Source organism: Semicossyphus pulcher, unplaced genomic scaffold (genome assembly GCF_022749685.1).
Source record: "Semicossyphus pulcher isolate SPU_LCO1_2020_fin unplaced genomic scaffold, fSemPul1.0.p SCAF_15, whole genome shotgun sequence".
NCBI classification, from domain to species: domain Eukaryota; kingdom Metazoa; phylum Chordata; class Actinopteri; order Labriformes; family Labridae; genus Semicossyphus; species Semicossyphus pulcher.
The window spans coordinates 8,823,457-8,848,393 of record NW_027211659.1 but is presented as its reverse complement, the minus strand read 5'-3'; the positions used below and the strand labels follow the sequence as shown (position 1 = coordinate 8,848,393).

Sequence of the window (24,937 nt, the reverse complement as noted above, 5' to 3'; positions counted from 1 at the left end):
AGCATTAGCTAACATTAGCCACCTTCACCTACAGGTCATACAAAACCAAGTTGGACTGTATTTACCAATAAGTGGACGTCACATCTCCATCTGCTCTCTTAGCCCCCATGGCGGGCGCTGCCATCTTGCGATGGTGACGTCATTTGGACCCAGAGTTGCGCAGCAGAAATCGGTGGGTGGAGCCGCTGTAGCCACTCCCGCTAACCAAAACACACACTTAGGGATCCCACACGTCAGCGTGTTTAACAGCAGAACAGCTTCTGTGTGTTGGTGTGAAGCAGACGTTAACAAATATGTAAACTTCAATGACTTGTTTTGGTTAAGTCTCCTCTCGCCGTTCCTCCTCTACTCTGCTAATCAGGAACAGATCGGCTGCAGGAGCCGTATTTGTCGACAGAGCTGTCAATCATCATTTTTACAGCATCAAATAACTCATTAAAAATAAACTCAGCATGATAAGAACTAACTATAATGACAGATACCATGCTTGAGAAACATTTATTTGGCGTGTATTTTGATTTTATAGTTTGACTCATGTCCCATCTGTTAACATGGAGGAGGCAGGCTTTATGAGCTATACTGCAGCCAGTCAGCAGGGGGCGATAGAGATGTTTAGGCTTCACTTTTAGAGAGCTGTCATGTCGTCCATCTTTTTATACAGTCAGTGGTATTTACCAAACCGCTCAGTGCATTAAGTTGTAGTACAAAGTAAGAGCGACTTGTGGTTCTTATGAATTGAATGAATTGATTTAAAGGTAATATTGTAATTTATTGCTTGTTTTTACAACAATTGTTGATGTTGATGTGTTCGTCAATTATCAGTTTCCTGCACAGCAATGGTTCATACAGAAATAGCAGCCTTACTGAAACCAGGTCAGCAGAGTCATTAGTGATGAAATGTTTCTTTATAGAGGTTTCATTCATTCTCTCTCAACTCAGCGTGAACTTTTAAGTTGGTGTGTTTGTTTTCGTGCGTGTGTGTGTGTGCGTGTGTGTGTGTGTGAACCCGTTTATGAACTCTGCTTTCCCTCTTTCATTACTCAGGCTCTGCCAGAAGTGTCCTCATCCTCCTCATGAAGGCTGCATTTTGCCAGCTGTGTGTTTTCTCACACACACACAGGAGAGAAAAAGGTTTCAGCTCGCTCTGAAGTTAATCCAACTGAAGCGTCCGAGTCACGACTGGTGAGTTATAACGCTTAGTAAAAGGCGCAGGCCTCCTCTCTGAGAGCAGGCGTGCGTATAGACGAGATTTCCCCTGTGTTTTTATTCATCAGATTCCTCGGAGAAGGTCTGAGTCCACTAACAGGAGGTGTTATCAAAGGCTCTCTGTCCTCGGGCACATGTTTGAATTCATTACATGTCAAACAAAGAAGATTCTGTGAGTTATAGGATAAAAAACGCAGATTTTGTTGAGTTTGAGATTAAAATATTTGAGCTTGAAAGCCTGGAGACACATTGACGGATGCAGACAAACACTGATCCCCCAGGTTTCCCTCATGCTGTTTCTAATTCTCAGCTTTTGAGCACATTGGATCATGAGAGGCAAACAAGAACGAGGGATGAAGAGAGAGCGTTTCAACTCTCACGGGATGAAGAAATTCACAGCCACAGGACCCTCATCGGACGCCTGGATCTCTCCCGTGCAAATGAACCTCGCTCTGAGCTGGAAGGAAGAGCAAAGCGTTGGAAGGTGCGGACACAGTAACTCAGATTCAGCTACAAAGCTTTTCTTTTCTCTTGCCCATAAAAGCGTGAAATGAGCATCTCTGCATCAGAGCATTCCTGGACGGAGATAAAGCAGAATAAGGTAATCCTCTCTCATGTGTGCGCTCACTTTGTTTGTTTGTTGTCCCGGGAATTAGGACTCAAAGCATCGCACGATCAGAAATATACAGTACATTGAACCTCAGTTTCCTTTTTTTAATCCTGTCAAACTCTTTGTCTCCTCGTCCGTCATCCCTACCCCCCCCTTTTGCCTCACACTTGACATGACAGTCTGAGCGGTGTGACCCAAGTGTGACCCGAGTGTCTGGCACTTTAGCATCCAGGATGCTCCTCTGCGCTCACACAAACACTTCTCACTGAAAAGTCGAGTCCAAATCACACTCTAACAAAGCCTTTCATGCCCTCAAAGATGTGTGAACTTTTCAACCTCAGCTTCAACCGTGTGTTCGAGAACCCGGCTCCTGGGTTTAACATGGTTTTATTATTGTGACTTTCCTTCATTTGTTTTTGTATTGATTATATTTTCACACATGTTTTGCCTCTGCCCAAAATTATTTTTTGGCAATCTATATTTAAATTTTTCTCTGGCGTTCTAGAAATATCCAGAGAACCACCTGCCACTATAGCAATGTTTGGTGCCTCAGGATCTTCAGCTGAACAAGTGCAGTAAAAGCAGGGACGCCTTTGCTACGCTCCTCGCTGGGAGGCTTATACTCCTTAAGTGGAAAGATGGGCTCCCTCTAACTTTCAATCTATGGATTAAAAAAAATCTAGGGGCTCTGTTTAGCTCAGTTGGTAGAGCAGGCGCCCCATCTACAGAGACTCCAGTCGTCGTCGCACTGATCGCAGGTTCAGCTCCCGGTCTGCCGATCATTTGTTGCATGTCATCCCTCGCTCTCTCCTCCCAACACTTCCTGTCTATCTTCAGCTTTTCTATCAATGAAAGGCAAAAAGCCCAAAAAATAATCTTAAGAAAAAAAAATCTGTATGCTACAAAAGGTTGTGACCTTACATTGTTTGACAACCAGTTCTGTATCAGGTGGAAAAGATGGATGCCTCAGACATCTCAGATGTGGCGATATAACCCCTCCTATAACCGCTGTAACGGTACATGTTCGGGTTAAATTTGGGAAAAACTGTCGAACAGTATTTCAAATTGTCTTTTGAAAACTTCAGAAACTAATAAGAAATCTTTGAACAAAAAAAAAAGAAGTCAGCTATAAAAGAATTCCACTTATTTTTTAATTGGTGAACGCACGATGTGAGAAAACTCGATAACGATATGAATCAAGATAAATAAACAAATATAAAAGCGTGCGTATTAGCTATACCACTTCTAACCCTATCTGCTGTTCTGCATGTTCCACACAATACCTGTGTTTACAACATGTCCCCCCTGAACCCCAAATAGATCCAAATATCTGTTGGTATGGTAACCACTTCATTAACACCAATTATTAAGCATCAAAATAGTGTTAAAGCATCACCATTATACCCATTAAATCTAATGTTTGCATCCTCAGTGAGAAAGCATGGCTTGTTTACATACAATATTTTTTCTTATTTGTTATGATAAATTCAGAGTTTTGCGATGCATTTATTTATTGCTCATATTGCGAAAACAATGAAATTGCGATTTATGCGAAGCTCTAGTTTGGAGTCTCAAAGATCACCACTGTGGGAAGAATTATTTAGATCCTCCAATCCAACACTCACTACACACTTATTTATTATTTATTTATCACTCTTATAAAAGCAAAAGCTCTGCATTCAAAACTATATTATTATTATGATTAGCTGTGCCTGTGAATGAGACTCCTAAATGCTGCTGCTCGGCTTTTAACTCGTTCAAACAGAAGTGTTCTTAAAGCCCCACAGGCACCACCTTATATTCGTGACATTTTGACGATTTACGAGCCTAATGGCTGTCTGAGATTCTCTGGCAGGTCTGTTCCTGAACCTCGCCTGGTAACTGAAGGCGATCGGGACGTCTCTGTTCGAGCCCCGAAGCTTTGGAATCTCAGATCAGCTGGGTCACTGTCCTCTTTAAAATCCTTATTGAAGACTTTTTTAAAATCTTTCTCTGGTTTTATGTATTTATTTTTATTGTGGTTATTTTTAACATCTTAAACTAACTGTCTTTTGTCTGCCTGTTTTTACCCCTTGTATTTTAATTAGGGATAGACCGATTATCGGCGCCGATATTCGGCATTTTGACACATATCGACATCGGCCTTTTTTTTTTTTTTTTTTTTAATCCGACGGCCGATAAGAGATCAATTTAAAACTGGGTTATTTTGGCTCTGATGCATATGCTTAAAGGCATTTAAACAAAGTTAAGTGTTGGAGTTTGTATTATTCAAAATTTGGACGCCAATATTTTCACTTTTACTGCAAATGAATATCGGCTTCAAATATCTGTTATCGGCCTCCTTGACTACTAATAATCGGTATCGGTATTGGCCCTGAAAAAACCATATCGGTCTATCTCTAATTTTAATGTCCGTCTATGAGGCACTTTGTCACTTTAATTATTATTATGAAGTCTTATCAGCGCAATACAGCAGGAGCCAGATCACGAGGTACGCCTACCTAAACCTAATAAAGTCTAATTCAACACTCATATATTTGTTAAATTCTTGTTCAGACTGTTTTAAAGAAGTTTTTATTCAACAGTGTGTGTAAAGCAGAACAGTTTAACTGCACCAAAGGGAATTCTGTTGTTAAGTCTATAAATCAAGTGGAAAAAAGAAACAATCAGTTAAAATATTTAATCTATTTTTGTTATTTTTATACGTGCAAAAGTGAAAGTCCAAAAAGTCTCCAAACTAGTTCTGATGGTTTACACACATTAAAGTTATCTTCTACCTGCCCTCAGGCTCTTAAATCTCTCCTTTCCTCTCTCCTCTTCCTCACTCCTCAGGTTGATCCTCCTCCTCCGGACTATCGTATCCCAGCCCGTTCGCGATGGGAAAGTGAGCCCAGAATGTCCGAGCCAGGTCGTCCACCCCTCTGTGATCCGCCTGCGCCCGCAGCTCCTCCAGCCAGCCGTAGAAATCAGACGACCACAGGCCCCAGTAAGGCAGGCTCCGCTTCTCCCTCTCCTCCCTCCTGCCGGCTGCATCGCTCCCCTCTGCTCCCATCAGGGAAAGAAAGAAAGAGGTGCGAACGTTATTTCACACCTTGTCTGTCATGTCAGAATTGCTGCCTATCACGATATCATGCTGGTATATGTAATTTGCCCCGCATGATGGGCTGACGTACCTGTAGGAGGCAGGAAGACGAGCAGAGAACAGAGCAGCGCGCACACAAAGAGAGCACGCATTATTCCAGGAGCTAGGAGACAAAATACAAGACACAGTAATTCTTTTCAGCTGTCAAAAGATAACACGTGTGTATGTGTGTGTGTGTGTGTGTGTGTGTGTGTGTGTGTGTGTTCATATAGAACATCAGAAAGTAAAGCATAGATTCAGAGCTGAAATTTCAAGGAGAATAACATGTTCTTTAAAAGCCTCGCAGGCTTCAATCCAAGAAGAAGAAGAAAAAGCTGCTCCAGGTGTCAAGGCCGTCTTCCTTCTTACCTGATCAGCAGGAGATGATGCTCGTGGTCCCCGGCCTCCTCTCTGTCAGACTGATCTCAGGATAACGCCTGCATCACCGTTAGAAGCAGACAGGAAGGCGGACATGTTTGTTTTTCACACGTTGCCTCTTTACACCTGCATGTCTCAGAGGTACGTCAGAGAAGCTCTTTCACACGTCTCACCTCCGTTTGCTTTGTATAGAAGAATGTAACGTTGTGTTTTCTGGTGTAAAAATGTCCGAATGTGTCGTAAACATGGTCAGGTTAGAGATAAGAAAGACGGAGAGGTCACATCTGGCTCCGTCCTAATGATACAGACTAATTATTTCTGCTACAGCGTATTTATAACTGTGTTGTTGTCACATCCATCAGGAGCTCAGTGTGAGACATTTTAGCCTTAAGCTGCACGGGTTTATTTTATTTTTCAAGGTGAAAAGAAGAGAGAGCAGCAGATGGGACGGGACAGGAAAAAAAGTGGATGAAGGCGGATAAAAAGAATCATGAAGCAGACAGTTTTCACACCTGAGATCCAGACAGAGCGAACCAGCGTTCAGCCACGGGGCGGAAAGTTACAGACAGTTTGTTCCTTTCATTAGACCATCCCGGATGTTTGGAGGAGTTATGATGTTTGCCAGTGAAAGTTTAATGGACAAAGTTGGTATTTTTCATCATCATGCGTGTTATTGTGAACAAATCCAATGGAGGGACCAAAGACAACAATGTTTTCTTTGTAAAAACGTTCCCACAAACACATTTTTTTCTCACAGACAAAATAAATCTTACAACAAAACACATTTTCATTTTTGAAATTAGGCTAATTTAGTTCCCACAGCAGACGGGCTGAGTAGTTTGTGTGAGTCCAACTGGAGTGATGAATTAATGGGGGACTATTTCAGGCCACAGATTAACAGTTTATTTTTAACAAACCATTTTTCAGGCAGGAAAAGCAATTAGAAATCTCTTCTTTCTCTCTGTCCAGGCCATAGACCGTATTAACAGTCGCACACGAATAACATCCATAAAATGATAATAAATACAAATTCTTTCAATCAGAACAAATATGTCATTCTAAAACAGCCTAAAGGCGCTCTAGTGTGGGTGAGAGCCCAAGAACTGTCTACAGTGTGATCGATGTGAAACATTAACTTGATGAAAAGTTGCCAGAAGAGACTTTCACTGCAGCAGTCCTCTGACTTCACAGAGGATGCCACATTTTGAAGTTTGGATCCAATTGTTATATCCAAAAGCAGCACACTTCAATGTCATGTTTTAATTTTACATAATCGAAGACTACATAAACAGAACGTCCTGGGCGTCGGTTTAGCTCAACGGTTAAATCGGCGTCGCATATACAGAGTCCTGGATGCGGTGGCGCCGGGCTTGACTCCCACCCTCGGCCCCTTTGCGAGCTCTTTGCCCTGTTTCCAACACTGTCCACTGTCCTCTCTTTCAGTAAGGGCATGAAAGGCCCAAAAAATCATTTAAAAAAAAACAGTACTTCCTGTATTGCATCATTAATAAAGGGGGGGGCATTATGCTAACCGTAGCTAGCTGTTATATAGGTAATCAAAGTAGATGTGATTTCTACTCATTTGTTTTGTATACGTCACTGTCTGTAGACTTCATTGTGAACTTGTTTGATTGCTCAAGTTTTCTTTTGTTCGGCTGCAGACACAATCAGTGAGCTTGTTGTTGTTGGTGGAATCGAAGTTGCATTCAAGGCCGGCTTTGAATTTGATTTACAAACAGAATTTTTTATGTGATACAAGAAGTTTTTTAACGATGTTGTTTTTTTCTCAGTGCACAAAGTCAATCAAAGGCCGAGTTTATTATTTTGCTAACAGCTGGAGAGATTCTAGTTTGCTTAAATTGTGTATATTTTGTTGGTCAATTTTAAAATCATGTTGCCTCAGGCCTCGTGTTTAAAAAGCTCCACTGTTGCCCTGAGGTGTTGCTCCCTGTTTAAAAGTGTTGCTTCTTCATGGACTCAATTATCTTGCGCACCGCTGACAACGACTCTGTCTCTCTGTCAGTCACAGCTCTGAACTTCCTACACCTCCAAGTGTTGTTAACCGAGTTTATGTCTTTAAAGCGGTGTCGATCAGAGCCATGGTAATTTGGAAGTTTAATCAAAGCGTTCAAATTCAACGAACTACATCCTCGGGTTTTTTCAGAGCTCACTGGGAAACGCTCGGAGCAAAAACAGACCAGCTGTCACTTCAGGAAAATGAATGTACGTTTAACAAACAAACAGAGGCTGTGTTTTGTTTCAATATCCCATGTAGGCACAAATTAAAAACATAAACGGTTGTGAGGTGACCGTGCCTGAAGCCCAACACTGCCACCATGTGGAATGTAAAGGTATTGCAGCTCAAATTTCAGTGGCTGTTTTACATGCTGTTAAATGCATTCTTTAAATCATCTTAGAAAACATTAACTTTCTGTGTTTTCATTCCTGTGACAGATAATGATGGCGCAACTGAACCACTTCATCCAACTTCATCCAAAAGGTAATATATATTGTTATTGTACTTATTCTTAAATGTAGCACATAAACCAAAGTAGCGGTCTGCTGAGGAGTTTCAAACAGTCATCGCTCTCACTTAAAGGTATGACATCTCAACAGCTGGCCGCTCTGTGCCGTCACGTCGGCGGCAGATGGTGGTTTAATCGTGACTGACGCAGATTCAAACGCTCCCTCTCTCAGGTGACCTCAAACATCAGCCAGACTCTGCTCACACCAGCTGACAGACGCAGAGTGTAACTGAAAAACTACCAGCCCACAGGGACGTGATCACCCTGAAGGGATCGTTAACGGCTGACAGTGTTTGTACACTCTAATAGAACACACCCAGTGATTTAATCAAACACTACAGCTGTTAACTAAAATAGAAAACATCCATTCAAATCAAATACTTTCAATTTTTTTCTGGTGGTTGTTTGTTTTGTAAAGCAGATTGTGATGATAGATTGTGCAGCTGCAGCTCAGATGGTGGAGCGTGTCACATGTCATTGTGTCCTTGAGCAAGACTCTAATCCCTAATTTGCTTGTGATGTGTTTGTATATCTGGATAAAATGCCAAACCCCAAACACACACGGTAAACACAGTCTTTACTTTACTGACTTGACTTTACTATTACTTACTTATTTACTATTACTGGATGAATGGATATTCTCATATTTAGCATTTTGGGTTTTTATTGTTCACATTGAAAAAGTGAAAACTGCATAGTTCTGTGTTTTTCCAGAATGACATGTTTAAAAAGGTCGCCTCTGAAATGGGCCGTTCAGAACAGCTGCAGGTTTCTACCTAGAACCTTGCTTCCACTTAAAATCGACCAATCGTCATTCACCGTCATTCACCTCAGGCTGCCTTCTCGCACGAGCTTCTTGTCGTTGTCAAGATTTCAACTCACGATTCCGATACCTCCTGACGATTCTGGCTATGCGGTCACTCCAAATACCGTCAGCCAATCATGGCTGAGGTCTGACCTTTGAATGGCAAAACGTCTTGTTTGTTTCAGGAGGAAGGAGAGGCTCCGAAAGATTTTAAAATTAAAATATGTATACAATTTTTAAAATTAAACAAACCTTACCAAAGTGATTCAAAAACACATGAGAATAATAGAAAAGCGATTGCATAGCTAAAATATGTCCCCTTTAATATAGTACTGCTACATTAGTTGAGGCTAGTGTTTCGTCTAGTGCTCAACTCAGGCACAAAGGTGCCAAATAAAATGAGTTGGTAATCCTCATAAGCTTTATTGACCACCATAGTTTGAAAAAAACCCAAAACATTTTATTACCATTAGTTATAATATATATTAAAAAGAGGGTTCTAGGAAATGCAGGTGAAGATGTTTTATTTTTCAATAATTGTAGTAAAGATTTAACAAAATATCCTGGTGAAATCGAGGGGCTGAAATGCATCCAGATCTATTATTCCTTATAATTTCTTTAAAAATTAATTTATCTTTTTAAAATGTTGTGGAAAAAATGTGTATATTTATGATGCGTACGGATAATTTTTGTAATGAGTGATCTGTCTGTTGTATTTGTTAAAAGTCAAGCGGCAGCATTTTGGACCAGCTGATGTTGAAAAGGGACTCTTGAGGCTAGCTTTGAATTCACTGCAGAAAGAGCAAAACACTGCTGTATTATAACAGAAATACTCTTTTCCCTGTGATAAGGACTTCTTTTTTGTCAAGGTTAAGTTAGAGCAAGTTATTTGAGTGGTCTATGGTCTGCATAACAGGGATGCCAGAAATGCCTTCAAGTAGACAAATTGAGGAATGAAGCAGGGGCATGTGCAGGTAGAAAAGAATGGGACCCAGGATTGAACCCTGGGGTACACCTCAAAGTATACGCCACAGCCAAGCAGATGAGGAGACATACTAGTCAAGGCCACATAAAAACTCCCATCTGATGAATAGAATGACTTTACAAGCTATTTGAACATTAACCAGCAGGACAGTGATGATGACAGCCAATCACACATTTCAGCACATGTAGGTATAGTATTCTTCAAAAAATTTTATTGAACAAAAGTATTTCAATTCTCATCACGTTGTCGGTGATACAGTACCATAGTTTGATCCTAACGATTCATATATGCACCTCATCTTATTTTGAATATATACATACAGTGGAGACAAGAATTAAATAACAATGCTCAATAACATTCAGATATATCATATAAAAGCTGAGGACCCCATGATCAACAACACTTCCATTGGTAAACAAATGCACATAGCAGAAGAAAATAGACAAGGTAAATGTTTGGTAGGACTATCTTTTCTTTTTTTTCTAAACCAGACGACAGAATATTTGGTTTCTTTACAGTAAAAGATAATATTGCAAATTGACTGTTCGTTAAGCCCCGCCCCCCTTAGTTACTGTCGCTATGTCTGTCTAATCTTTGATTCTTGCAGTTTAAAATGAAAACAACTGCTTAAAATGTATAGTAATTTTAAAGTTTACTTCAGACAGAGGCAGAGAAAGCAGGCATTGTATTTCTGTAGCTACCTTAGCTAGCTAGCTAATGTGCACTCGGTCCTTTTGGAGTGACTCTTTGTTACCACTATATGTAGTAAGCTAGTTAGCTTGGCATGCTAATGATACATTACAAAGGATTGAAGACACTTTCCCCTAAAGTGGTGCCATCCCTTGTTACCGTTGCTAAGAAATGATTGGACGATTACTGTTAGGGGGAGGGGTTTAGCGAACAATCAAAGCGAGTCTATTGGCGGGTTTTCTTGAATTAGCAACAAGTATTTAAAACTTATGTGGACCTATGAAAGATATTTTTTTGATTCATGAGTGTAGAGTAACCTTTTATAGTAAATTATTATTTGGGTCTCAGTTCATCACTTTTTGTGTATAAGACATTTTTCCGGCAAAATTCTCATTAATTACAAGATTCACAAAGATATTTTTCATCCTTGACAAATACTACTTTAGAAGAGGAACTTTTTTTTTTTTAGATTAACTGAAATTAAGCAGATTAAGTGTAATTACTCAGAAGTGTTACCAAAAAGGTTTTTATTTTTCTTCAGTCAGTATCCTCACGTAGCTACAGACACATACTGGAGAGCAGAACAGGAACATGTTCAACGTGACACAATATAAAGCATGAGCATAGAGCTACGAATGAATGCCAAGTATAGTGAGTGCAGTGCAGACCTGGAGCCAGTAGTATGGGTACAGGGTGGCACATTTGGTTACATTGATAAACATTCAAACTCTACAGGAAATCAGAGGTCTCCCCTATTGCAATAATGCTCCTCCCACTGCCTTTCAGAAATAGTACAGGAAGTATTGTGGTCAGATTTTCATTAACATCATTAGACTGGGTCTGTGCGGACAGAAAGAAGGAGAGAAGTGAAGAAGACACAATAGGGGGAGAAATCATGTAGAGGAATGATGAAAATAAGGAGAAAAAGGCAAGAGAGCGATTCTGGTCACTTTGTGAAGTCACTGTATGAACGAGCGATGATTCGAACCTCCAGAGAGGAATTTAAATTAGCTTTAAAACAAACAAACAAAACTCAGGAACAAGCATTTCTTTTCAAATTAAAAAAAACCCGAAATAAAACAATGGCCAGCAATTTGACAGAACAAAACATCAAGAGGAAGGTCCCTCAGAGGTTCGAGTCCTCTCTGTCCTCCTGTGTGGATTAAGAGCAATGGTGTAACCTACAATGTGCGTGGTAGTAAATGGACGTTATGCATGACATCGGAAGTAGAGCTCGACCCCCAACAAGGCCTGGGGCGTTCTGTTAGCAGCACGTGTGGCTGCGTATTTCCTGGCACAGTACCCGCCGTCTTAGGACAAACAGCTTGATTATAGAGTTAGAGATAGTCTCACCTAGTCACCACTAGAGGGCGGTAGATTCGACTTAGAGAAAGATCTGGGTGTAGTAGAGATGCCACAGCGACCACAGGGGGGTCCAGAGCTAAGGCTTGAGTTAAGACAGTCAGGGAGTGGCATTAGTATCATGTGTGTGTTTGTGTGTGTGGGATCCAGTGTAGGTGTGAGCATGTGTGAGTCACAGCAGTGCTTTGACCAGGTACAGCTTCTCCCCGTGTTCGCTGGTGAAGATGGGGGCCTTCTTGTAGTGCTCCACTAGTTCGTCCATGGAGTTGAACCTGCGCTGGCCGATACAGTACACTCCCTCCGTCATCTGCACTTTAAAGTGCTTGTTCTTCCCCACCGCCTTCAGGGACACGGAGAAATCACTGGGCTGGAAATAATAAAGAGGGAGACAGTTGATGGTGCGATTAGAAATATGAGAGGGACAGAAAAAAATGCAGTGAAATTAAATGAAAGGCTGCTTTAATCCAGCAGGTGGCAGTGTTTTCCTACATTTAACAACCTGGGCCCACTTTTATCAAACTGCTGAGAAGAACAGCTTCCTTTAAACGTTCTTTGATAATACTAAAGCGAGAGCAGCAGGGACATCTTAAAGGCTGCCTTTAAAGCTTTACACCTGTAGTGTTGCTTTGAAGGTGGTTTTACTTCAGTGGGTCTGCATTTTGTTTATATCTTGCACGAGGAGGCACATGCTCATGGCACACAGTCCTGCCATTGGTCTCCACATTATTCCACTGATCAACAGGTGATAGTAACATATGCAGCTATGTGCCAACAGAGGCAGGCCAGAAGAAGATTTAATAAGGTAAACGTGGATGAAAACAACAGTGATTTTAATAAATGGCTGTTTAAATGATTAACGAGGAAGGAGATACATTTGGCACGTATGTTAGAGTTCAAGGACACATTTTTCGCTGGTTATGAAACAGGCGGAATTATTTCTGATTACTCTATATGACCTACAAAAGCAAACCAGACCATCAGCGGCAAGATTGATTATTTCTGTATATTTATTTTTAATGCCTGAAACTACTTTTTTTTACTTGTTCAATGCTGTTGCTGATATTAAGATTTCAAAATATGATCATACTGCATGCTTTTGCAGACTTAAATAGTAAGGATATATTAGGAGGGGGATCAATAATGTATGATGTATTTTGGCAGTGTGTCTGATTGGCTCTTCTTGTTTGGAGCATAAAACGTAAATACTCATGAAATAACGTTAAAAGTTTACTCTGACATTTTGTTCATAATAGGAATGGTATGTTTGATAAACAATCATATTCTTTACCATCAACAAACAACATTTTTGTGCTTTCTTAGGAGCTATATCCACTTATATAAAATGATATCTTCTTTTCTTTCTCTGTATCTGTTTGTCTTCCGTATGCAAAACTCAAAGGCCATTTGTGCAGCTATGCCTGGGCTGCTTCTCTGGTTGTTTTTTACATGCATGGAGCGGGGTTTTAGCCTTTCACCATGAAACAGCCGACTGAATAAAGGCTTTTTACTTTGTGCCAGATGAGTGTCTTTGTTTTTTTTAAATGTTTGAGACGCCCACAAAAGAGCACTTCCATCACACTGTGTTTGAACTCCAGAACACTCTAGACTCTGTTTTTCTTCTCAATGCAGCTCTGCCATGACTTCACTTCACGGACTCACCGATGACTCGCTGTCCCGTATGAGGAAGTCGCCCTCCTCTCCCTTCTCGTTGAGGATGCACTCGGCCTGGTGTCTGGTGATGTCGCCGTAGTACCAGTCCCTCCCGGCGAACTTCCCTGAGCGGGCCGGAGCCACGAAACGGTTCTGCGGGGAGCTCGACGTGGAGGAGGGGAGGCCGGGCTGCTCGTCCAGCACCATCACATAGTTTTTAGGCACCAGGCCCACCATGCCGCGAGAGTTCTTACACCTCCACCACTCCGGGTCGTTCTCAGGCTTCTCCACCACCTCCATGACCTCTCCCTTTTCAAAGTTCAGCTCCTCCTCCGTCACAGAACTGAACGGGTAGAGAGTTTGTACCAAGTGGAGGACTTCACCGCCCGCACGCCCGTTAGCCAACAAAGTCCCTTGAGATCCTCCCATGAAGCCCGAGGGATCTCCCTCCCCTCTTTCATCTGCTCCTCCCACATCTTCCTGGACATAGTTGGATGGAAACCAGCCCACGCGGCCCGCCTGGCTTCCCCGCCACCAGCCGTCACTACACTTCTCCATCACTGTGACCCGCGAGCCCTTCAGCAGGGACAGCTCATCTTCTCTCTCCGCCGCGTAGGCGAACTTGACCACAGCGGGCACGTTGAGGTCGTAGATTCTTTCAGCAGCTCCTCCTCCACCTCCTCCACCCCCGCTGCCGTTGGAGGGGTACTCGGTGTCTGAGCTCGGCGTCGGGGAAGCATCGCGGGCGCTCGTCTTCCGCTTAGTTTTTCCCAAACCTGCAACATGAACAGAAACAAAAGAGAAAGATGACACATAAAGAACCAGAACCACCTTTTCTACACATCCAGCAGTCCAATTTCTGAATCAAACTCCAATATTCACTCGCTTTTAAGCTCTGTTTTGATCTCCTAAATGCTCCCCAGCTAGACGCTAACTTTGTCTGTCATCTGTTCGGTGCTTGGCAAGAAGTGTAGAGGTTTTATCGGAGTGTTTCCACCGTTAAACAGCTGCCTGCTGTGTTTGGAATCAACGCTGATAAAAAAAAAAGGTTATTTGTGAGCTCAGCTGTAAGATCAAAACAACGTGCTAAAAGATGCTGAGGGGAACTGCAGTGTCTCTGTGTGGAACCCCTTTAATCCCACGTCTATTTAAAAATAATGATAATAGCAGCTTTAAACTTTGACTCTATAAGCCAAACACTGCTGAATGTCTGCACTGGAGCAGCGGTGAGAGGCTGTGGAGACTGAAGGCCGTTTATAGAAAGCAGGAAGAGGCCTGAAGTCCACTGGGAGAGGAGGAGGTTCAGGTCAGCAGGAAACTAATAATTGCACTCGTGGGCCCTCAGAAGCACAAAAACTACTTTAGAAAAATAAAGGATACAGGATACGCCGAGAAACCTCTGCGGTGCAGCACCGATCAATACTCCTGAAAATAGAAACAACACACAGGTGCACACATCAACTTGTTCTGAGCACCCCATGTCCCAATGAAACAGGCTCATATTTTACTTCATATTCTGTGGACACTGTCCACACAGCCTATATAGTCCATGAGCCAGACCCCCAGAATTTGGCTGTTGTGCCAATTTGGGGGGACCATGTCTCACAGTGATTCTTATAAAGGTCTATGTCCCTAGTGTTGTGGTGGTAGCTTTCTATGTGCTATCACTCCTTTTTTCTCCATCATGAAACATTTTTCATGTTATTTTTGCCATCCCCAAGAGGGTACACAGAATATCATGAAGTCATATATCATCGTAAAGCTACCAGTCACATTTTCATGATGCTAAGGACAACAGAATTCACAAGAATTCAACCAACCGAACGACTTTTGAAGAGACAGACCAGCCGACCAACTTTTGAAGAAACTGACCAACCGACCGACTTTTGAAGAAACCGACCGACTTTTAAAGAAACCGACCGACTTTTAAGAAACCGACCAACCGACCAGCCGACCAACTTTTAAAGAAACCGACCAACTTTTGAAGAAACCGACCGACTTTAAAAGAAACCGACCAATTTTTAAGAAACCGACCGACTTTTGAAGAAACCGACCAACCGACCGACTTTTGAAGAAACCGACCAACCGGCCGACTTTTATAAAAACCGACCAACCAACCGACTTTTGAAGAAACCGACCGACTTTTAAAGAAACCGACCAACTTTTAAGAAACTGACCAACCGACCAGCCGACCAACTTTTGAAGAAACCGACCAACCGACCGACTTTTAAGAAACCGACCAACCGACCGACTTTTGAAGAAACCGACCAACCGGCCGACTTTTGAAGAAACCGACCAACCGACCGACTTTAAAAGAAACCGACCAACTTTTAAGAAACCGACCAACTGACCGACTTTTAAGAAACCGACCAACCGGCCGACTTTTGAAGAAACCGACCAACCAGCCGACTTTTAAGAAACCGACCAACCGGCTGACTTTTAAGAAACCGACCAACCGACCGACTTTTAAAGAAACCGACCAACCAGCCGACTTTTAAGAAACCGACCAACCGGCTGACTTTTAAGAAACCGACCAACCGACCGACTTTTAAGAAACCGACCAACTTTTGAAGAAACCGACCAACCGGCCGACTTTTAAGAAACTGACCAACCGACTGACTTTTAAAGAAACCGACCAACCGACCAACCAACCGACTTTTAAGAAACCGACCAACCGACCGACTTTTAAAGAAACCGACCAACCGACTGACTTTTAAAGAAACCGACCAACCAACCGACTTTTAAGAAACTGACCAACCGACCGACTTTTAAAGAAACCGACCAACCGACCAACCAACCGACTTTTAAGAAACCGACCAACTTTTGAAGAAACCGACCGACTTTTAAAGAAACCGACCAACTGACCGACTTTTGAAGAAACCGACCAACCGACCGACTTTTGAAGAAACCGACCGACTTATAAAGAAACCGACCAATTGACCGACTTTTGAAGAGACCGACCAACCGACTGACATACAGACATAAGGGCTAGTTATAAGAGCATTTACAGAGTCAAGCAGAATTTGCCCTGAAACCGACCAACCGACTGACTTTTAAAGAAACCGACCAACCGACCAACCAACCGACTTTTAAGAAACCGACCAACCGACCGACTTTTAAAGAAACCGACCAACCGACCGACTTGTAAAGAAACCGACCAACCGACCAACCAACCGACTTTTAAGAAACCGACCAACTTTTGAAGAAACTGACCGACTTTTAAAGAAACCGACCAACTGACCGACTTTTGAAGAAATCGACCAACCGACCGACTTTTGAAGAAACCGACCGACTTTTAAAGAAACCGACCAATTGACCGACTTTTGAAGAGACCGACCAACCGACTGACATACAGACATAAGGGCTAGTTATAAGAGCATTTACAGAGTCAAGCAGAATTTGCCCTGTTACAGCGTTAGAAGTCAAAGGTCTAATCTAAGCTTTACAATAGTATATTACTTCATTATATATCATGTGTAAAATTGCACAAAAGAAAACATGAAAAAATGTTTCATGACTGAGAAAAAAGGAGTGATGGCACATAGAAAGCTACCATTGCTGCAATGCTATCATACATTAGGGACATAAACCTTTATAAAAACCGCTATGAGACATGGTCCCTCCATATTGGCACGCCCAACCCCCTGGCTCATGGACTAATACACATCTAAACCAATCAAAAGGCTGAAAATAGTTGGTGTAGACAGGGAATGAAAAGTGGAGCAGGCACCGTGGGTTTGATAACGACAGGCACATCCAGGAACAAAGTCGGCTCCTGTCTCACCTGCCTCTGACTCCTTTCTTCATGTACTTTCAAAGACGTCTTTAAACACGTGTTTGCTCACTCCGCACTTTAACTTTCTGAAGTCTCTCAGCTTGAACATAAGCAAGGAGGTCTCCCCTCAGAAGTTAAAATAATAATGATGCGCAGCGTGGTAGACAACATTTAAAACGTTTACTTGACAGTTGCGGCTGGTGTCAGCGTATCTTATGCGTGCCGCTAATGACTGAAGTCGGCGTCTTGACAGCTAATCACCCAGTTTTTCCCCCCTCCTTGGAGCCTGCTGAAATGCCACAGAAATGTCACCGCTGAATAGAACATTTACATTGTTTGGGAAATAGCTGGGTTCACGCAGAGTAGCATGAAACTTGTTGGCAGAGAAAAGAGGAAGAGGAGGAGGAGGAGGAGGAGAGCTGTGAAAGACGAGGGGTCCCTTGGCAGCTGTTTCTCACACACTCAGTAGACCGAGCATATCAGAGGCCACAGCTGACAAACACGCAAAGAAGAAGGATGAGACGGGAATAACAAGCAGATCATGTTTATGGATAGCAGCGTGTATGCTACATATCTCATAGCTGGCTCTATATATGTATGTGACAGGAAGCTTTATTGACTTAAAGCCGAAGACAAAGGTTGACTCTGAGGCGTACTTCAGGTGATCTCTTAAGGAAAGATAAAATAGACAGTCGATGACTCTGACACACGCTCCCTTAAGCAAAGTGAAGAAACTTTAACACACACACACACACACACACACACCTTTCTTCTTCACTCATTTCCACTTCAAGGCACTGGCCTGCTGGTTAGAGCAGCAGCAGGCTATACTCCCTCCTCCCACACATTCACTCCCAACCTTCACCTCCCTCTTCATCAGGAGGAAGGAGACGAGATTTTCCAGCCCGGAGGAGTGAAGCTCGGAGGGAAGCGAGTTGATGAAAGCCTCGATGACGGCGTGTTGCAGCATATTGCTTCACTGTACGACTTATAGGGGAAGTTACTGTGCCAAAAGAGTCCAAACAATGCAGTAACGTGCGTGTGTGTATTAATGAGGAAGCACAAGCCGTTAGCTCAGTGTCAGTGAGTGCTGGGGTTTTTCAGAGAACAGTAAGTGAATCAGAGTTGAGCTCTTCTTCCACAGGGTCTTCATTTATTACTGTGTGCAAAAAGGGTCAAAGCTTTCAAAGACAGAAGGAGAAAATGAAAGTAAGTTACAATGTTTACATTGGAGGAAAAAAGGACTCGGCACTCGATGTCGAAGCCGCTATTTCAAACCGTCGCAAGGTTTTTCACTGTTTTTCTTCTGCGTCATGATGCCAGTCGTTTATGGCTCGAGTCATTGGTCGGCTGAGACGCTCCAGTCAACGCAACGCACAGTTTTAGAAAATGAAATGGCAGAGGCAGCAGCAGCGTCCAGCTCGGTTCAGTTTCTAAAGGCCCAAGGCCAATGATCACAAAACAAAACTGTGTGCAAAGAGAGCACACAGGCCCTATGCTGGACGATGGAAAGAAAAGGCCAAACCACCATGAGTGTTGTCTATTCATTAGTAGGGAGAGCTTTCTAATATCTCTAGTCCTCGGAGCTGTTTAATACACTTATTCAGGCAGACGACTTCATGGCTTTATAAGTGTTCGACAACATGTTTCAGAAAATGAGTTTGTCAAAATAAAATGTACTCAGTTGAAAAGGTTTTTTTGGAGGAAAATTAATCGTTTAAGGTTAATGTACTGATCAGTAAAATAGTCGATAGATTAATCGATAGATAAATTGTCATTACATGGAGCCCGACAGCTTTAGAAGCAGAATGCAAAGCACATTACACATGCAGTATTTTAAAGGCAAATACGACAGGCATTTGAAATGTGCAGGTATAATACCACTTTTCTTTTAAGTTGTAATCTTGAAGATCTCAGTTTCGTTCTCTTTGGCGGCACCTATGGTGATAAACTGTAATTGCGGGAGCACACTTCCCAGTTATCCAGACAGTGTCGCATGTGTGACGTCCACGGTTGGCTCCGGTTGTAACTCTTGATTTTCCTCGCTGACGGTCGCTTTCCTTTTCAGACTGTTTGCCTTCATCTGAGCGTCGAGTTTGTTTCATTTTCTTTGGATTTTCACTTATTTTTGAAGTTGTATCTGTAGTCATCCATCTTTTCTTTGTTTGTTCAGCCATAGTAGATTACTGTTTACTCGCAACACTTGCAGAGACCGGGAAAATAGCCGCTTAGCTCCGCCTACCCTCTCTGGCAGACCAACCACTGCTGGGTGATGGAAAACACGTCACTAACTGGGCGCCGCCATTGTGTTACCTCATTCGGCGATAGATAGTGACTTAACAGACATTTATTTACATGAAAATCTTCGAGATTATATCTTTAAATTTGATGTTTAAAAGTAGCACTAGAGAAGTTCTTTGCTTTAACTTATTATAAAGTTATGTTGATCGTAGGATGTAAAGGCTTCGCAGCTCTCCCACCTGGTACGATCCTGTAAAAGATAAGGCTCGACTTCCGGAGGCAGGAATGACAGATGGTGAAACTACGCTGCTAAAGGAGGAGGAGGCTAAAGCCTGGTTTACACTATATTAAATCTATACTTGGTTGAGTCAACGTAAGAGCCTACACCACAGCATGACACAAGAACATCCCACACATTTTAACAGGAAATACTAATCGTCTCCTCCTCTCTTGATACCTCTGTATTGACCATCCAGGGACAGGATTTCAGAGGCTTAACGGACATTTAAGCTCTTCTGGCTAAAGACTGCATATTGTATTTTACACAGCTGCAAAGTCACAGCCTTTTATGGGGTACAAACTGAACTTTCTTATGCAACATCAGAGTAAAATGAAGTGCAGGTATATAATTGTTTGTGACTTTACGACAGGACAAAGTGCTTTTAAACGCCTCACATCCACCTACACGAACAGTAGCACAGCTGCCACGTACAAACTCTAACTAGCCGGTATTTTTTTGACAGGTTCGAGCTGGCCCAGTTTCAGGAACGGGTCGGACCTTTTCTGAATTCTTTCATCCATTACTGTGTTTTTATTTCCTGTGAGAGGAAACTGGGGCACAGAGCAGCATGCAGCCATTTACAATTCAATTCTGCCTGGGTGCATGTCGATGACACAACCACATTAAAGTGCAGCAAATGAGGAGGAAAAGCTGCAGATAACAGTAATCACTGGCTCTCCACGAGCGCTATAATCACAATGTAGACTCAGTGAAGACCGGGGAAAAGAGAGGACGAGTCAGAGACTGTAGCAAGATGAGGTAATCACGCTGTCAGCCAATCAGAGGCTCTATTCAAGTGTGTGAGTGTTTTCCATTAGCCTCTGACCTCACCTATTGCTCATCACCTCATCTTGAAAATGTTCTCGCCTATTGGATTTGCTCGGGCTTTTAACACTGAAGAGCCGCAGACTGGAAGCAAACTACTTACGCTAAAATGGAACTGGGCCATAATGTTGCAGTCGGAGAGGTAATCCGTCATTCCAGCACAACCATTAGGCTGCTCATCTCTCCACTAATCAATCCTCTGATCATACAGACGCAGAGACGCGCAGTGACAGAAAAAAGGGGGCCGAAGGGAACAATATTGAAGTGGGGGGGGGGGGGGTGCGTGAGGAGGGGGGGGTGACGCGTGTCGTCTGTGCGCACAATGAATGGCGACGAGGGCGACAGCGGCAGGCCGTGCCACGCTGGCCCACATAAAGCCGCAGAGCTTCCTCCCCCGAGGGCTGAAATCCACAGAGCCGAGAGGAATCAGAGCGTCAGACTCTCTTCATATCATCCACACGGCTCTGAATGTGGCCGCTTTCAGGGACACAGTTACTATTTCTATCTTAATTGCTCTTCTTAATCGTCTTGTCTTGATAGAATTTCTCCCACATGTTACTGTTTTCTTCCCAACTCTCTCTCTGTGTTTACCAAGCTGACAAAAAGTGCTAACAGATGCTTAAACTGTCAAAACAGATCAATTCCTGTTCTGTGCTGGCATTCTGCTCTTTTCCTGCTACCGGAAAGAGCAGCAAGCTGATCATTTTAAGTCTAATATTCCCACACTGAACGCTGCTTTCTGACCAACACATCCGTACTATAACACTTAACTTGATTTCCCTACCACCTAATTCGTAATCATGCAGATGAATTGGATCACGTGACGTTGGCAAACCTGATTACAAACTTCCAAATTACATTCTGGTTATGAGAACATATGTCCGACCATCAGTCACGACGCTTTCATGATGATGCCGTCGCCATGTGACGGCTCGGAGGCGACAGTTTCCTCCAGACAAATACCAAAATATCAACACACATGATGAGTGTGGTGTGAAAAGGTTAAAGAGGATGCGTACTGACACGAAGGGGAGCTGTGTGAGTCACACATGCTCACGCTGTGGTGCTGTTAAATCTGCTTTTATGGAATGGTAATGTGTATTAACAGCATCGCACAAGTGTCGCACGACACGTGGCCCACGATAATGATAAAAGCACGATACAGTGATAATTGATATATTGCAGGACATAATGATAAATCATGATATCTGATTTACTTCTTCTTCGGCCAATTAATTGACGTTCATGCTACCCTCATTCACGTCATAAGCGCCCCCACGCGGAGTCACGAAGGAGTGACGCGGTGAGCAAAATCGCAGGGACATCTGTTCAGAGCGCCACGCATCTGTAAATTAAAATAGCAATATTTGGTGGCAACCTATCGATAATTGTATCGCACGAGTCAGGATGACGATATGTTGCCGTATCGACATTTTGTCCCGCCCCTAATTAACAGTGTTATAAGTAGGCCGGGCCGATTATTGGCGCCGATATTCAGGCGCATATCGGCATCGGCCTTTTTTTTTAATCCGACGGCCGATAAGACATCAATTTAAAACTGGGTTATTTTGGCTCTGATGCAGCCGCACCTCTCTGTCTGCAGTCACTACTCTGTCTCCAGCATTGTCCCACCCACAGCACTGATTGGTTACACGCAGAGCCATGGCACTGGTAACAGCCAATCAGCAGTGAAAGCTGTGCATGCAGAGTGCTCACACACACGGCGGAGAGGAGAAATTTTCATTTCTTTGCAAATTTTATTTAACTTTGTTTTATTTACTTTATAAAACTTCAGGAAGTTATTTATTTATTTATTTAAATTTTCAGTTACCTTTATAAGAGATGCTGCTGACCCTGGGAACTCCCTGCGCTTTTTGTTTGTTTGTTTAATAAACATATGCTTAAAGGCATTTAAACAAAGTTAAGTGTTGGAGTTTGTATTATTCAAAATTTTGACGCCAATATTTTCACTTTTACTGCAAATGAATATCGGCTCCAAATATCAGTTTTCGGCCTCTTGACTACTAATAATCGGTATCGGTATCGGCCCTGAAAAAAACATATCGGTCTATCTCTAGTTATAAGGCCAAAAAAAGTGTCGGTGTTTTCAGTACTTTCATGCCACAGATGCAGTTTCATCAATACTCGCACCTCTCCGCACAGCGCTCTTGCAGACCGTCATTGCTAATTGCAACCTTGAGAAGGTTAATAACAGACGCCATAACGTGTTAAACACTGTGGAGATGAGACCAGACTCAGTTGTAGAAAACACAAGATTGAAGCACATTTTCAATCATCTTTACGCAGAGTGACTTCACGTGTGCTTTTTAGTCGTCACGTTGGACCTGCCTGTATGAACATGCAAGACTTAGCAACAGGTCAGAGTTATAGAGTGGAGCATTCATTTGAACAATATATTACTTTAGTGCATTAACTGTTAAAGGAATACATTTTTTATTTATTTATAAGCGCCTTTCAGGACACCCAAGGTCGCTGAAAGTAACATTTACATAGAACAAGCAAGCTTCTGTTTACTGCTCACATCATTTTCCTATCTTGCGTATTTACTGCTGAGCCAAAATGCACTGAACCATGATTTTGTTTACTGTTTTGTTTAATGCATTTTTTCCCAAACAAGGCAAGTCTGTTTACAAACAACAAGCATTCAAATGTGTATTCCATGTTTCTCTGATCTAATCTGTCGGTTAGGGCTGTCGCTGCACAGAACTTCTCTAACCGTGGTGAAACACTAACGCACCCCCGCTGCCGGTTTTGTTTACTTAACTTCAGCGAGTTCCCCCAGACGGTGAAACATCATCGACATGAGTGAACACAGCATGAGCGGTGGAAACACAAGTTTATTATCACTACTAAGTTTGTATCCTTAATTGTTGAAATGGTATCCGTGGTGACGGATTAGTTGTTGTTGTGGCTGAACAAGCATGTAGCACACAGGCTTAGAAGCGCAGGTTGATTACTGTGACTCTTAAAACAAGTTTGTTGCTCATATTAACGTTTGGTTCTGTACGGGAAAGATGAGGTGCTTCTCTGGGACGCGTGGAAAGTGAGTGTCCTGCTTTCCTTTAGATGTTAATGCGTCAGAGATGCAGGACGCTTACTGAGCAACCGAGGGTCTATGATATTAAAAAAAACACAAAAGCAGTGATGATGGCACCGGGTCCAACCCACGTTGTCCTGTTTTACTACTCGATTTTGAGTGGGGAAAAAATGAAATAATGTAGATAATGAATCGCATAGAAGATAAAATGACATGTTTGATGCAGGAGCCTTTTTAAATGACACTGTTATTTTCTTTATAGCTGCCCATAAAATAACTCTCTCGTCAGTAGCTATTTTTCTATCCTTAGACAGGGTCTAAATAACTCCGCTCACTCTATATGCACCGACAGTCCCTCTCATAGGTTTGCAGCTACGTCTACATACACAGCTTTATGTATTCCAGTCATGGCCGGGGACTGAGAGACAGTCCGCTGACAGCCGAGAGCAACGGCCAGCTCGGCAGGATCCCTGGAGTGCGCAGTGACAGCTCCCAGCTCGGGCCAGAGACACGGTGAGCCAATCATTTCACTTGTGAGGACTGAGGCTAACACACACTCAGCACGCACACACACTGACCGCTGTTTATGACCACGTCTGATCTCCTCTAACAGGAAGCAGGATGTGTTAAAAGGAAGAGAGTTTTGACTTTTACTGAAAAATCCTCTTTGACACATAAGCGACCTTTAACCTGTAAAAACTGAATCCTTACCCAGTGTGTCTTTGATGTTCTTCACCAGCGAGCCTTTCTTCAGGCTGTTCTTGCGCTCCACGTAGTTCGACGGCACGTAGCCCGTCTGGTTGCCGGCGTTGCGGACGCGCCACCAGGTCTTTGAGTCGTCCAGGAGGTGGAGACGCTCGTTTTTACGGATGTCAAGTTCCTGGTCCTGCTGGGCCGTGTAGTCCCACTTGGCTACAACAATCACCTCCTCTGTCATCTTTCATGGAGTCCTCCTGTGGAGAGGACGAGGACTGGGTTAAACACACACAGAGGTATACAGCCGCTTCACAGTGAGCATTAACAAAGGACCAATGTCACATTGTGCGGATGAAAAACAAGCGAAATATTCTGGTCCAACAGCAGCTTGTAAACACTACCACACCTTCAAACAGCCATGAGGGAGCAGATAGGATTGTCATGGGTATTTGAATTAATTAACATGAATAAATAATTAAGAAATATTGTAAGTTAATTAGTAACGGACTAGATCCACTGGGTAATTTACATTTTAAAAAGGGGAAAACAGCCATTACAAACTGAATCCTTTGCTTCATAAATAACTTGGGATTAATTAAGAGGGATATTGGGAAACCACACGCTAACGTGTATCGTGTATCATTATTTCTCATGTGCAGGCTTTCTAAGGTGAGTGTGTGAAAGGCTCAGTTTTCCTGTGACAAGTGAAAAGTCATTACAAAATAATCCA

At 42.7% G+C, this 24,937-nt stretch overlaps 1 protein-coding gene across 1 annotated transcript in view; it reads right to left on the bottom strand.

Annotated features, from left to right (window-relative positions):
- Positions 1-9,838: 9,838 nt before the first annotated feature.
- The window catches only part of nck2a (NCK adaptor protein 2a), a 41,505-nt gene continuing 26,406 nt past the window's right edge, over positions 9,839-24,937 (bottom strand). The window contains exons 2-4 of the mRNA XM_069663789.1: positions 24,223-24,464; positions 13,342-14,108; positions 9,839-12,049 (exon numbers count right to left, since the gene is read on the bottom strand). Coding sequence (XP_069519890.1) covers positions 11,855-12,049; positions 13,342-14,108; positions 24,223-24,448 — 1,188 coding nt within the window. The 5' untranslated portion in view covers positions 24,449-24,464 and the 3' untranslated portion in view covers positions 9,839-11,854. The remainder of the gene's footprint in view (positions 12,050-13,341; positions 14,109-24,222; positions 24,465-24,937) is intronic.